Below are 15021 nucleotides of genomic sequence, written 5' to 3'. Positions count from 1 at the left end.
GTTTTAAGGACATGAATTTGGCATTACCCGAAAAATAGCTTTAGGCAACAATAGAGAACGTAAAGGAAAACCATTTTAATTAAACGTTTAAAACTAAGCAAATATTTGCTCATGCAAAATCAATCTATAAAACATAATTTAGTTAATATTTTCTTTAGCTGTATTCCCTTATTCGAATTACTCGAGACATAAAAAGCCAGGACTGTCATAATTGCATTGGCACTTGACGTCCCATGCTCATTTGGCATTTCATATCGACGCTCGCTGCACATTATTCATTTCCAACCGAGTCAAACATGATAAATGACATGCGAAAGGAGGAAATTTATTGGCACTTCGATGGGCGATGCAGTTACCATAGCGATTCAGTGAGCGGTATTGATATCGGCTTATCATCCAAGGATGAAAAACCTGAAAGCAAACGCAGCAGGGACAAAGACGTTATCGGAATTTTAATATGTATAAGGCAGTCGGAAGTTTAACCAACGGCAGCTACTTTCGAGGCGTGGCACCTGTACGCGAATCTTCCATTAAGCTCTTCAGTGCCTCAGTTTATACTTCTTCAAGGGGTTACTAGCTTACTCAATGTCATAAAATAAGTGATAATAATAGTAATCTATAAACTTAAATGAAATAAACACTTTGGATTGCTAATAAGAAATATCTTTAAAGATTTAATAAGCTTGTTAAAGATTTTCAATCATTATGGATCTTCAATAGTTTTTATTGGTTTAAGAACAATTTTACTGTACTGCTTAGTTCCGAGTAATATAGTTCTATGAAATTCGATGACCAACAATTCGCTTAGGGTATTTAATACTGCAGTTCCGAAAACGATATTTTCTTTGTTCGGCCATTCGTCGTCCTTCTGCACTGTTTGTACTCCGACTGCTTCGTTCTGGTTGCTTTAATGCAATAATCCTTGAATGTCGGACGCACGAACGAGTTGATAACAATTTCAATTTTTATGACAAGTCAACTTGGCCAGCCATCGAACGGCGGGCAGAAGCAGCCAGTTATCCGGCAACAACGTAAGGGCCAAACGAAACGAACTCAATCGTGCCGATGGCGAACAATAATAATAAGAACAGCAACAATAATAACATGGCCGATTGCACCATTACCGCTCTGAAAACCCTTCCTCCTCCAAATGGCCATTGCTAGCGCCCGCACTTTTCGCTATATATATACACATTCCGATATATATATATATATATATATATGCAGTGTGCAGCCGGAGCGTTATGATTTATTGGCATGCAACACGGCGTTCCCTTCCGGAAATGTGTGTGCAGTCAGCCATTTTGATGCGAGAAAGGCGTGGAGTGGGCGGAAAGGCGGCTTTATTACGGCTGTTGCCATCGAGTAAGCTGAGATATCACTCAATCCGCCTTTTGCACACGACTGTCAACAAATTTGCATCACCATCTGCAGTGCTGCCGAAGCATCCAGCTCACATTCCAAATTGTCTGGCGGTGGATGGCTTAATCTATTCTGTTAGATAGATATTTATATCGATAGAAATCTATATGTATATAAACATGTCTAGACAGGTTTATATATGTGGCTAATGTTCCCAATTTTTTATGTATAAGTTATCAAGCTGAATATTTAGAGGCATTCTATATTTGAATTTTCTAAATCAGAACTTCACAAAACCAACAACTCTCATGTTAGTTATTCCCATTTCAGAACTGAATGCTGAATTTAAATAAGCATGCAAAACTTTTCACTCAATTCATATTCATTTTATTTTATTTTGTTTTATGTCCGACTACCACCGCAAATCCCTAGAAAATGACGTCGATTATTCAATCATTTTGCCATCATCCATTTTGCAAATCCTTTTTTAGCAGCTTCCCACTGGACGGACACGAGACTCTGATTTGTTGAAAGTTTCGTTGTCAGCAGCAATTAAAACAACACCGCCTACGCCCCGATTTACCACCCACTTTGTTCGCCCACTAAAAAATGCACTGAAATTACGAGAGTTTTCTGCAGGACGGCAAAAAACAAAAACAGAGAGTCGTGAAACAAAAACAAATTGAAGCCCGGCCTCGTCGGGCGACCACAAATGGAATGTTTTTACAGGCCTGGAACCGGGATTGGAATAGGAACTAGGACTCGGTTAGATGAGGAGCTGACTGAAATGAAATTAAATACGAAAAAGCATGGAGCCGGAAAAGCACCAACGGGCTATAGTAGCAGGCAAAAAATACATGTGAATGTGGCTTGAAAGTCAGTCAGCGATTTCAGGTCCGTGTCCCTGTCCTTATCCGTATCCGCATACGTGTCCGGGTCCGATTCCGGGTCCGGGTTTGTTCTACGTTCTCCATTCAATGTTGGCATGCCAAAATTTTAACTGCACACCAAATAAATAAACACTGGCATATACACACTGCCAGGCTAGGCGAAATTGTTGTGACTGCAAACGAAAAGAGAAACACAAACTAAATGCAGTCTTGTGTTTCCGGTAATGAAAACTTTACAACTTTCTTGGTAACTCTTTGGCTTTGCTTAATTTACCTCGGCGAAAACAACGAAGCAGAGCGAATAAAACAGAAATTTGAAATTGCTTTCAAAATTAGAAGCAAATATTTTACTCCATTAAAAATATTTCTACTAAAAATGAATATAAGAACATTTCTTTAAAATTCCCATTGTGTCCCGTTGCACTTGTTGTCTCAGTAAATAAGGAAAAATTCTATAAAATCTGAAAAGGTACGAAATTCGGTCAGGGAACTAAGCACCATTTTTGCTACCCGTTGTTTGGACTTTGCCAACCTTCAGAATTGCAATTACAATGAGTCGAGGGAAACACAGAGGAAGTCGGAGTTCGGTTAGGGACATGCATTCCGGATGAGTCCTGTGTGGGAGTTTGGCAAAGAAACACCGTAAACGTATAAAAAGGACAATGCGCTTATTGAAATATTTATGGAAAAGCAAAAAAGCGAGTGGAGAGACTTGAACTCCTCCGATTTCTGGGGAAATTATTGTGCAGTGAGTACGAAGGTTAGGCAAAGCAATTAAAAATTAAACAACGGCCAAGAAGAATGGAGCACGAGAACAAATAAAGACGTTTTAATCATTCGGTTACTTAAGAAATCTTTTACTTTTAAAAGGGAAAGGTAAACTATTTTCTAAAATATTCTTTTAAGTGCTATAAATAAGTTCATTTTAAGTTCCCCAATTTGGTAAAAAGACTTCATTTCACTTTGCCATCCAAGTGACTTCCGCTGAATCCCTTCCAAAGACATAATTTGTCATAAATATCATTCGTATAAGTAAATAGTATGGCACTTTCGTGTTCATCGTATGAAAACGAAAGAAATCACAGAGAGTCAAGAGCGGACAAAAAACGGGAAGCAAATTTATTTTGCGGAACTAAATTGAAATAATTTTGGCAGCTGAAATATGTAGGAAAATATTTTAATACCCATATATACACACTCCAAAATGGAGAGTCTCTGCAATAGAGCTGGGAATCCCAGACTTGCTGGCAAATAAAAACAGTTTGGTGAGTGTGCAGATATCCCTTCGTCTGTCTACTTCTTACCCTGAATTACCCTCCACTTTTCCTGAACTCCCGACCATCTGCAATGCTTCTGGCAAATGTGTCGGCCGTCCTTTGCCTTTGCCATTGCCTTCTGCGTGCTCCAGCTGGCATTTGGCCAAGTCTTCGTAATTTCTTCTTCTTTTTTATTGCATTGGCCAAAAAGGAAAATGCAGCTAAAGCGCCGAGAAGGCAAACAAACAAGCGGCAGACAAGGAGTACATATTAAATTTGTCATTTTAGCGCAAGGACCGACTTTATATATCTGCGAGGACATTGAAGTCAAAGTTCGTCCGCCGCTTCAAGTTGTTGGGATAGTATAATTTAAAACCGCATTTAGGCATGCAAATCAAATTCAATTGGTTTGTGGTAAAAGAGGAAAACGCTTAGGAACAGAAAAGGAAAAAACTGTACAGAAAATCATAATTTGTGGACGCATAGTTAAATTTTATTAGGTCGCCTAAAGGAATGCTATAGAAAACCTCCATTAATTAATCACCAAAAATAGGAATATGATAAAGGCGTATGAAATTCGTCTGATTTATGTTCTTCTACGCTGTACAGTTTACCAATTCTAATAAATAAGGCATAACTAATGTGGTTACTGCCTTCAGGTCACCTGAATAAACTACCTTGCTTTATATTGTCTATTATTTTAGCAAACAATACAAGATATTGCTGGCTCTCCTCTTTAGCTACTAGTATATTATTATTTTTCTGCAAACAATCAATTTCTCTTAATTTACTACCTTCATTGGTTGACCTGGTCAACCGCACTGCAATTATATACCGATGGCATTGAGATTGTTTCTATTTCAGTTGCTAAGCCCTATATATACATCGTTGTCCGGGACCTTTTCACTCAGTTTCGATTTGCATGGCAACCAAAGCAACAAGGAGAACAACAATTTTGGCCCAGGCTCAGCGTTTGCATTATTAAACATCGCAGCAATGTGGCAACAGGCGAATTTGTACAGTCATAATCGTTTTAGTCGGAGAGCTTCGGGTTTTGTTCAATATCTGTTTCAGAATATTTCTGCTCTCTGCAGTGCTTGTTGTGGCTTTTCTGCTGTGGTTATCCCATCCTCTAGAACTATTTCCATATACAACACAACAGTAATTTCTCACTCCAGTTTCATACGTGCATTCATACACCACTTCGTAATGCCGTCAAAATCAGCAAATAGGATAAAGTAAATGTGAAATGTGCAGGTGAAAGACAAATAAGCCAGACCAAAGCCGACCCGCAGAGATAAAAAGAGAGCGACCAACTGAAGAGATTTCAACTATGCAGTTGCAAAATTTAATTGAAATATGCATGACTGTTTGGACAATGAAAAATGAAATTTTCCATTCCAGCTGCGTTTGCATGCAATTATGATATTTGCAAACCATTTAAACATTTTTTGTTTTCCTTTCATTGAGGAGTAATAAGAAAGTACATAAAATTGTTAAAACATAAACGGAAGTTTTTCTGCTATAACTACTACTTTTTTATTATCTGTACTTAGCATATATTGTACTTAAACATACAAGATAAAGACTCGCTAAAAACTTTAAAGATTTAAATCCAAAAGTGTAAGGCCCTAACCCATAGTACAGATTATCTAGCTTATGCATTTTGCGAGTTCTTGAAACAGTAGCAGAGCTTTTTTTACCGTTTACTGAAAGGTGGGCAAATGTTTTCCCTTCGCAAACGGCGGCTAGTTGATCAACTGATTACCTCTATCTTGACGGGCTGTCGGCTGGATTCTCGAGCTGCTGCAATAAGATAAGTGCTTTGGTTACAAAAATCTAGATTCATGGGTTTAGTCTGCGGCGAATTGTGCCACGCGATGTACCCACTTTTAGTTAGTCTCCTGCTGCTGATCTTTTGCCTCAGCCACAGGGCAAGTTGCCTGCAGTTGAGGAACTGCAACAAGACAGAGGTGACCTTGATAAGGGATACGGAGCTTTTGACTTCACTCACCTTGAGCAACTGCAGCCTGCCGCATCTGGAGAATGCCTTCTTTGTACGTTTCGATCATCTGCTCCATTTGGAACTGCAATACAGTGGACTAAGTGATTTGGATGACTTTTCGCTGAATGGCTTGACCAAACTGCAATATCTCTCCCTCTGCCACAATAACCTCAGCACTCTGAGACCCTGGTCCAGTGAGCCTTTGAGAGCATTAACCAATTTGGATTTGAGTCACAACAGATTGACCAAGTTGAGGGCCAGAAATTTCGAACTCTATCCACAGCTGCAACAACTTGACTTGCGTAACAACCAAATCAGTCAAATCGAGGAGGACTCCTTTTATGGATTATCCCATTTGAAGCATCTCCATCTGAATGGAAATCAACTGGAGCACATAGATGGCACCGTCTTTCACGGTCTCCATCGCCTCTCCAGTCTTGCACTTCAGCATAATCTTATAGAAGGCATTGACATGGATTCCTTCGAGGGAAATACTCATCTTCGAAGCCTACGACTGGATCAAAATCATCTGAGCAGTCTTCAGTTTCTCAGTCAACGAGGATTGGCTCGACTGGTTCACTTGAATTTGTCGAATAATCTTGTTGAGAAACTGGAACCATTAGGATTTTCCAAAAATTTTGAACTTCAGTTCCTGGACTTGAGTTACAATAACCTAACTAAGGTTGATGAGGGTGCTTTGTCGGGATTGGAATCATTGGAGGTAAGCTTTTGAGGCAGTTTTTACAATGAAAGGAATTTTATAATTGAAATCTACATCTAAAGGATGAAGTTAATGGATATACAGGTTTTTTATGTTTTCATCTAATATCTAAAACATATTAGTGGTAGAAGTAGTTTTTATTTGATATCATTAATATTTAATATTTTATTTTTCCCCACTAAAGCGCCTTAATATAAGTCATAACTATGTGAACATAATGGATAGCGAAAGTCTGGCGTCGCTTGTCGCACTTATTCATATAGATGTCAGCTATAATGGACTGAACACTTTACCCGAGTCCTTATTCCATGCCAACACTCAGCTGGAGGAGATTATGCTTGCCAACAATCAAATAGGACAGTTATCCCCACAGATGTTCCACAACCAAAATCATTTGAGATATATTAAATTGGCTGAAAATGGACTTGGCGAAGCTGATTTTCTAGAAAAACTATCACCTTCCCTCAATCGCCTTTCACTTTACGTAGATCTCAGCTCAAACCGTCTTAAGTCTGTGAACCTCAGTAAGCTTCTTCATTTTCGTTACATCAATTTGGCGAATAATAACTGGGACTGTGGCTGGTTGGTTGCAAATTTGGCCCGGAAGCTACCAAGTTCTGTTAATTTCGCTCGTCCCTGGAGTGTAATTAATAATTGGAGTGAAAATATTACAAATATCGAAGGTGTAGACTGCTCTGAGGATGGGAGTAATCGATCCATTATCTTGCTGGATGTGAGTTCAATTCCAAAGCAAAAGACAGACAATTGCGAGTGTGGGGTAAGTCAAATCTAACTTTTTAGAATGTTTCATCATTTTTGAATTATTTTAGTTAATCTATGATGATAGGAATCCATCGCCGCCTCCTCTCACTTGGCCTAAGATTCCCACAGATCGTTTTGATTCAAGATCAGTGATTATCTGGATGTTAATAGCCATTGCAATATCCTTTGCAGGACTCCGTTGGCTGAGACGATTCGTCGATCGCAATGAGAAACGTAAACTGGAGAGAAAGGAGCCGAACAATGTGGTTTGTAAACAAATTTTAAAGCTTTGATGTTGTTGGTGTAAAATTGTTTGATTAATATAAATTATTATTATTTACTTATCACACCTGCTCGACTTTCTCGCTTATCAATAACCCCTTGTTTATTTCAGCACGTCAGCAAAGTTCAGTGGCAGCCCGTCAGGAACGATCAAGAGAGAACGTAGCCTATTTTATAAATAAAATGTGCATCGCTTTCAAAAAACAAATATATTCAGTTCAAAGTGTCTTAAATTCTAAGGGAATTGTTTGTTTTAAATGATAACAATATAACCTTTGAGTAATAAAAACTAAACCTAGGCTAAGAAATCCGTGAAATGTTCCTTTTACTTGTACATCCGCTCTATGACTTTGGCATATTTGGCATGGACAATATTTCGCCTGATTTTTAATGTGGGACCAAGTTCTCCGGTGGCCAGAGAAAACTCATGGGGGATGAAGGCGAATTTCTGGACTTTCTGGGCATTTGAGATGGCATGCTTGTTGGCTCGCTTAATGCCCTCCTCGATGGCTTCCAGGAGCTTGGGCTCTGCGGTGATCTCCAGGGCAGCTGCCACAGCTGCTGTATCGTTGGGAAGTTGAAGATCGGCAGGAATGCTAAGAAGGGAGGAGAGACGAGTCTCATGAATACCGATATTCTGCAGCCATTCTATCGTCTCCTCCCGCAGGGCATCCAAGGGAATCCCCGTCTTGCCGTCGGACTTTGTCTTCAGGGAAAGCAGCACTGTGAGGTACTTGCGATGATCACCGATTAGCAGTACATTGCTAACGCAGGGAAGCTCATTCTTGATCAGTTCTTCGATGTGGGCAGGGGGAATATTTTCTCCACCGGCGGTGATGATCAGTTCCTTGAGACGACCTGAGATTATCAGGTTTCCCTTGGGATCAATGTAACCCAAGTCGCCCGAATACAGCCAGCCATCCTCCTTGACTGATTCCTCAGTCTTCTCAGGCAGTCCCAAATAACCCCATGAATATGCTGCGTCCTCGCATCAGGATCTCTCCTTGACCATTACAATCGGGCTCACGGATCTTTAGGCTTAGTCCCTCGCACGCTTGACCAGCACTGTATAAGTTGTTGATATCAACATTCAGGGTAATGGCACCACCACTCTCGGACATTCCATAGCACTCGCCCAGTGGAATGTCCAGACCTAGGAAGAACTCCTTCATCTCATGGGAAGTGGGTGCTCCTCCGGTCAGAAAAACCCGGCAGTTGTCCAAACCCATCATCTCACGAATGGGTTTTATGATGCGAGAAGCAAGCCAGTACTTCGTATTTCCATATATAGAGGGGGTTTTTCTAAAAAAGGAAAATTAACCATTTGTTAAAAAAAATGTTGAAATCGTTTTGAAAAAATATAATCCCCTACGATTATCTCAACTCACCCCGCCATCAGGGTTATCTGGTGTTCAGCCACAGCAGCTCTAGCCCTAGATAGGAGTAGTCTTGAGAACGGTTTCGCCTTGGCCTCCGCGTCCACCAGTCGTTCTTGAAGCTTCTCAAAGACGCGTGGAACTCCGAACATTTTCGTTGGCCTTGCCTTCCGAAAGCTCTTGATCAGCGTTCCCTTGAGTGCATCCTTGTCCGCAAATGTAACACATCCGGCATGGGTTAGAGCCAAAAAGACGTCGAATATCTGGGCAGCAACATGACTCAGTGGCAAATAGCTCACAAAATTCTCTTTGCCAATTTGCACATCCTTCAGTCCAAGCGCCGCGGATTTTGTATCGAAGACTATGTTGTCATGGGACAGCATTACGGCCTTGGGCATTCCGACTGTACCCGAAGTAAAGATCAACATGGCACACTCGTTGGCACGGATCCTGCTCTCCCGGGCCACTAGTTCCTCTTTGAGTTCGTTGGAGAAGGTTCGCTCCTGCAGCTTCTGCCAGCTGTAATAGCCGGGTTCCTGATCAACGAAGGCTTCAAATGGTCCATGCAACTGGATCACGGCCTTAAGGCGTGGCAAGCGTTCTTTAATCGTCCTCAACTTGGCCATTTGCTGGGCATCGTCTACAATACAAATAGAGGACTCTCCTGTGGCTAAGACATGGTATACCGCTTCAGCCGAGTTACTAGGGTAAATTCCAGCTACAACGGCTCCAGCTCTTAAGGTGCCAAACTCCGCCAAGAACCATTCAGGACAATTGAAGGCCAGGATCCCAACAGAACTGCGTTCCTCGACTCCCACACTCAACAGCATCAGAGCAGCCTGCTCGACTTTTTCCTGGTACTCCCCATAGGTCAGAGTAGTCCAACCGTCAACTCCTGATCCTGGGGTTTCCCACACCAAGGCTGGCAGATCGGCATAATTTTCACACGCTTCTTTAAAGAACTGAGGAATGGTCTGAGGCTGGACTGTCTGCGAAAAGGCTCCCGGCTCGTCCAGTCGCAGTTTGACGGCTTCGTGAAGCGAGGTGCTTGTATATTTCGTAGCTGGCTTGAGGTCGTTCATGCTGCAGGCGATCGCGACGAATAAACTCGGTTTGGTTCTGACCAGGGGTATTTATGCCATCGCACCCAGATGCTGATAAGCACTGAGATCTGTAGCAGGCAGAGAAACCGGAGATCCGTTCTAGGCACTGTGGTTAAACCGAGGGTTTTTGGGTTTTACTGGTATTATAAGGGGGTTAAAAAACAGACAGACAAAGCTAGGAGAATAGATTAGGATTTTAGGGAAGAGGAAGATTTTTTCAAGGATATACCCCTTTAGTATTCTGAAAAGTTTATTCCTTTACTTATTCCTTATTATTAGTTTAATAATATTCTGAAAAAGTTGTGCAACTTGAAAAGGATTTTTAATTACAAATAAACTAAACCTAAATAAACCACAGTGCCTCAGAGCAATAAATAGGTTACCGGCTTTGGTAATCACTCGAGCCACAAGCAACGATTAGTCAAGAGTTCTTGTCTGTCATTTGAAATACATTGGTTGATCTCTGGGCATGTGCTATGACTTTTGTGTATGATTCGGTCTTTGACTGATAAGAGCATAAGTCTGGGTCTTTTGCTCTCAGTGACAACAAACCTCTAACACTGATGTCGATAATTATAATCAAAAGGTCTCCGTCTCGAAAATTCGGTCAGTGATTTTTGTCATAGAATTCGAATGCCAAAGCGTTTTCAAAATATACTTTCATGGGTACAAAGGTCTCTAAGAGATAGAGTATGAGATTATATTTTCACTAAATTTATATGTTTAATAATATGTATTTGGGTGGACAATGCCATTTAATATTAATATATAGAACAAGATGTAGTAACGTAAACCGAAATCAAACTTAACTTTATAAAGTTTAAAAACCTAACCTATGACAACAATTGGAAAGCAAATATCCAAATAATAATACCATATAAATATATTTAACTTTTGCTGGAATGTCAAGGAATACTTGGAATGATTATTATTAAGTTTCCCAGGTCTTAAGAGAATTTAAATAAATATGTTTGAAACTCAACCTCACTAGACAGTCGTTTACAACAAAACTGACCTTCGACAATCGAGGGGCAGCTGACTTTCAATCAGGTAGGTTCAGTTCATAATTGTCAGAGTGAGGTAAGTGGGTTACCGGGCACCGTCGACACATATGTGGAATAAGACCCATACGCCCCGTAACCCAGGTACTTGCAACTGTGTGGGAAACATGGTTTTACGGCCGGTAAATCCCCTCCACCTCCATTTTCCCCACTTTGGTCAGTCAGTCGCATTAGACATATGCCATATACACACACGCACTTCGTCACATACACAAGAAGGGTAGGGGAAAAAACTTTCACACACAGGCCAGCTGAAAGGCAAAACAAAACGCAGTCGAGCTGCCTGGCCAGCTGGCTTAACATTTCTGGGCGCCTGGTGGTCAAACAGTCATTTTTTGTACAAATTTATAATTTATTGTTTAATTTATTTTATTGCTAAGTGTCAAATGGCCCCGGCCATTCACATACACTGAAAATCATGCAACCAAATGCGATGAGTTTCGGGACATGTGATAAAATGAAAATATTATTAACTCAACTGTAATTGTTGCAATTTGCAGCTTATCTTTTGTTATGCTCGCAACAACAACATTATTATGAAATTATTTACCAATGAACAGCAGCTCATGAATGGGTAACAAGTGCACCCATTGTCTCTGGGCTCTACTATCGCACTGGGGGGTGTGGTCGGGGGTCTTTATTGCATCAAAACGACAACACAAATAGTTGCAATATTCTGCTTTCCCCATTCGCTTTTTTTATATTCCACTAGCAACTATATAAATAAATAGATATATATGAGTTTTGTTCGAGTGTGAGTGTGGCATGTGTAACGGTACATGGGACTTATATCAACTAATGCCAGGACAGAATAAAAATCCAAACATATATATATATATGTATATATGTATATATGTATGGGCAGGGGCTTGAGGGAGGGGTGTCAAAGCAAATGTAATCGGATGTACGGGATCTGGCGCAAACATGGCCATATAAGCATCTGAAAAGGAAAGCGCACCTTAAATGCGAACTAGCAATAAAGCTAACAATAAATTGGACAGTGAAGATATCATAAATTCTATAAGGGTGGTTCGGGAGCTAAGGCGTACTTTAATTTAATATACGATTTCCGTAAATAAATAATACTTAAATTATTCTTTTATATTTTAAACTGATATATCTAATAGATAGATATTATCTACATATACAAATTATTTTGCAAGAGTAAGTACATCCTAGACGGACTTGGACCACCCTAACAAGAGGGTCCCATTGATTCGTTCAACCAATTGACTCTAAATCGGGAAATTGACAAGCTTACATACATACACACTTTCACACACATACATCAACAAACAGACGGGCGCACTTGGCGGATACATATTGAAAGTGATTTGCCATATCTTCGGCTGTGGTCATGGACTATATCGATATGCAAACCCCTCAGCCATTCATCCGATCGGCCTGGCATGTGTAACAATATGTTTTGTACATATTTACACGCCGCCCATCGAGTGACCTAATGTGCGGGCAGTGGGCGTGGCAAATGGAAGGCAATGGGATATGGACGATGGGCGAATGTGAATGGTGGTGGCGCATGTCTGGGACTTTTGTAGATTTGTTTGTGTACATATAGATATAGCGAAACCACCCGGCGCACAGCATTGATTAGCAGGCGTGAAAGAGCCGAGCCAAAGCAAAAAGTTCATGCGAGCAAAGCGGCAGCACGAGCAACAATAACAACTAGCAGCAAACAAACAAGTACACACAACAATAAGGAAACACATTCGTGCACATACAACAGCCATACACTTACTCACTCACTCACACACACACTCATATACTGAAGAGGGGGCAAAAAAGGGGCGGTAGAGATAAACAGCATTTATATTCATGTACCAACCAACAACACCAACAGAAACAACAACAACAGCGGCAGCAGCAGACATAAAAAGCGAAACGAAAATCAAATAACATGTGTACACTGTACATATTGACAAACAAGCGGACGAACGACATACTTACGTACAAGTATGTACGGATATGTACATTTTACATACATACGTATGTACCCCTGCAACTCATTCAAACTCATTTCTATACCAGCTATACTCACATTCGGAACCAAGTCTCTCTCCCTTTAGCTCTCTCTCGGTCGCCCCGATTCTGGTTCTATATCTTTGCCCCTCCATTGGCATCGACTGGCCAGCCGCATAAGTAGCAATTACAATAGCAACCGGTATTTAAAACTGTTTTTAATGCCCGCATTAGCACGAAAGTGAGATGAAGTCCAACCAAAGATCGATGGCCAGGTGACAAAATTGTCGCCAGTCGAACAAAACGCCAAGCAAACTTATGTATCGACTGTGGAATACCCACTAAAATAAATATATTAATAGGACTACTACTTAGGGATCATTTAAAATAATAATTAAACTTAATGAAATCCATTCTAAACACATTTGTAGGGCAAAAAACCTAAAAAAAATAAACGAAGGCGGAAAATACATGCTCATCATTAAACGTTGACCTTCTTTTTGATTTTGTCGTCAGAGGAGTCAGAAGTTCAGCTTGAGTGCATTTGCTGATAATTTCTAGGAGCTAATCGGTTCAACTGCACCGGGCAGTGCACATATAGTATGTAGATGCAACCCATGTAAGAGTCATCATTACTGTCTCTATCATCGACGATAGACGTCGGATTATCAGGAGTCACACTTTCCCTCTCTATTGCTCTATCTATCCGCCTCAACTTTTCAGGGCCCGCATTTTGTTTTCGATGATGCCTCGATTTTCTGTCGTCATTGTTGATCAGTGGAAAATTCTATGTAGCATTGATTGCCATGGAGCGAAATTGTGCATCCTGCTCGATCATGGAAAGCGACCAATGACGGTCGTAATTTTTCCAAATGGAGCAGAACGCTTTTCCTGGCTGTCTGCTCAAAGATTTAAATCATTAAAGACCATAAAATGAATCTTAATAACTAGACAAGAATTCAAATGAATAAAGCTGAAATGGCAAAATATTTCCTAAAAGCAATTAGTTTACATAATTTAATTTATTTAATTAATTTGCGTTAATTAATTCCAATACTCAACATTTTACAAATTTTTCGAACTCTGTTGATCGTGAGACAACGTGCCCACCTTTTTCGACCGCATCTGTGCCACGAACCTACCTTTATTTACTGGCTGCGACTGTCGACGTTTCGCTAAACGCCGCCAGCCGATAATCACAACAAATAAAGTCGTTGCTCATCGGAGGTCGTTGTTGTTGGTGTACCGTCGACTGCAACGTCAGCTGCGACGTCGACTACTACGCTGGCTGCGAATGATGGCGTGCCGGTAAGCAATTTCGAAGAGCGCTACGTCATCACCGCCGGCATACAACAACACAAATGCTGATTGGCATGCGAACAGGTCGCATTGCCTACATACGGTTACATATGTTGTACATATTCACATGTTCGTAAACTGAGAAAAACAAAATAACACTTTTTAAATTAGTTTACGAGAAATAGAAACAGATTTTTTATATTTATTTTTTATTCGTTCGAGAATATAATAAAAGAAAAATTCACAAAAAAATGTTTCATAAAGAAGCGTTCGAGAATTATGAGGCACCAAATCCCAAATTAGATATCAGGCGATTATAATTATTGTTAAAAATAGTTCTTAAAGTGGAACTTATATCTATTTTTAAAGATTTCAACTTATATTTAGATATTTTATGTGTAGCTTTGCATATTTGAATACTCTTCTCGGCGTCACCTATTACATTTCAGTTTCATTCCATTTCTGGTTTTGGCTTTCGCGCTGCCCTGCTATTGCTCATTACACACACACAAAAGCTTAAGCACACACACACGTTGGAGAATGTAGATAGACGGGTATGTAAACTTGTGTATATGTTACATACCTACGAATTTGTGAGAACGTCGCCCGTTACCGTTTTAGCTTTCATGGGGTAACATTAACCGCCCCTCCTGCTCGTAGCCCCCTGTCTACCCAGCCATTCGCCCCATACCCATAACTACACAATGCCGTCGCAGCAATAGCAACAACAACATCGGAGCATTGCACACCACACACACGCTCCTCTGCTCTTTCAGCCTGCTAATCGTTTCTGCTCGCCTGCTGGCTGCTTATGTTTATTTGTATATATCGAGCAACACAAACGCACAAAGCTCATATGCAAAACCCGCCCGGCACATACAACTCTACTATACCCGTATGCCCGGAGCACCCGTACACCCGTATACC

General features: G+C 40.5%; 2 protein-coding genes across 2 annotated transcripts; one reads left to right on the top strand and one right to left on the bottom strand.

The window, feature by feature from the left end:
* Positions 1 to 5377: 5377 nt before the first annotated feature.
* On the top strand, positions 5378 to 7517 carry LOC108105875 (insulin-like growth factor-binding protein complex acid labile subunit). Its single transcript, XM_017212651.2, has 4 exons — positions 5378 to 6234; positions 6419 to 7012; positions 7065 to 7262; positions 7391 to 7517. Exons 1-4 carry the CDS (start codon positions 5389 to 5391, stop codon positions 7442 to 7444), a joined length of 1692 nt encoding a protein of 563 aa, XP_017068140.2. The 5' UTR covers positions 5378 to 5388; the 3' UTR covers positions 7445 to 7517.
* Positions 7473 to 9744, bottom strand: LOC108105874 (long-chain-fatty-acid--CoA ligase heimdall). Its single transcript, XM_017212649.2, is given in 3 exon segments — positions 7473 to 8245; positions 8247 to 8580; positions 8667 to 9744. Coding segments are annotated over 3 exon segments (2046 nt in total). The 5' UTR covers positions 9737 to 9744; the 3' UTR covers positions 7473 to 7603.
* Positions 9745 to 15021: the final 5277 nt, after the last annotated feature.

This window comes from Drosophila eugracilis, unplaced genomic scaffold, assembly GCF_018153835.1.
Source record: "Drosophila eugracilis isolate 14026-0451.02 unplaced genomic scaffold, ASM1815383v1 contig_353, whole genome shotgun sequence".
Lineage (NCBI taxonomy): Eukaryota > Metazoa > Arthropoda > Insecta > Diptera > Drosophilidae > Drosophila > Drosophila eugracilis.
This window is presented reverse-complemented; position numbering and strand designations above follow the sequence as displayed.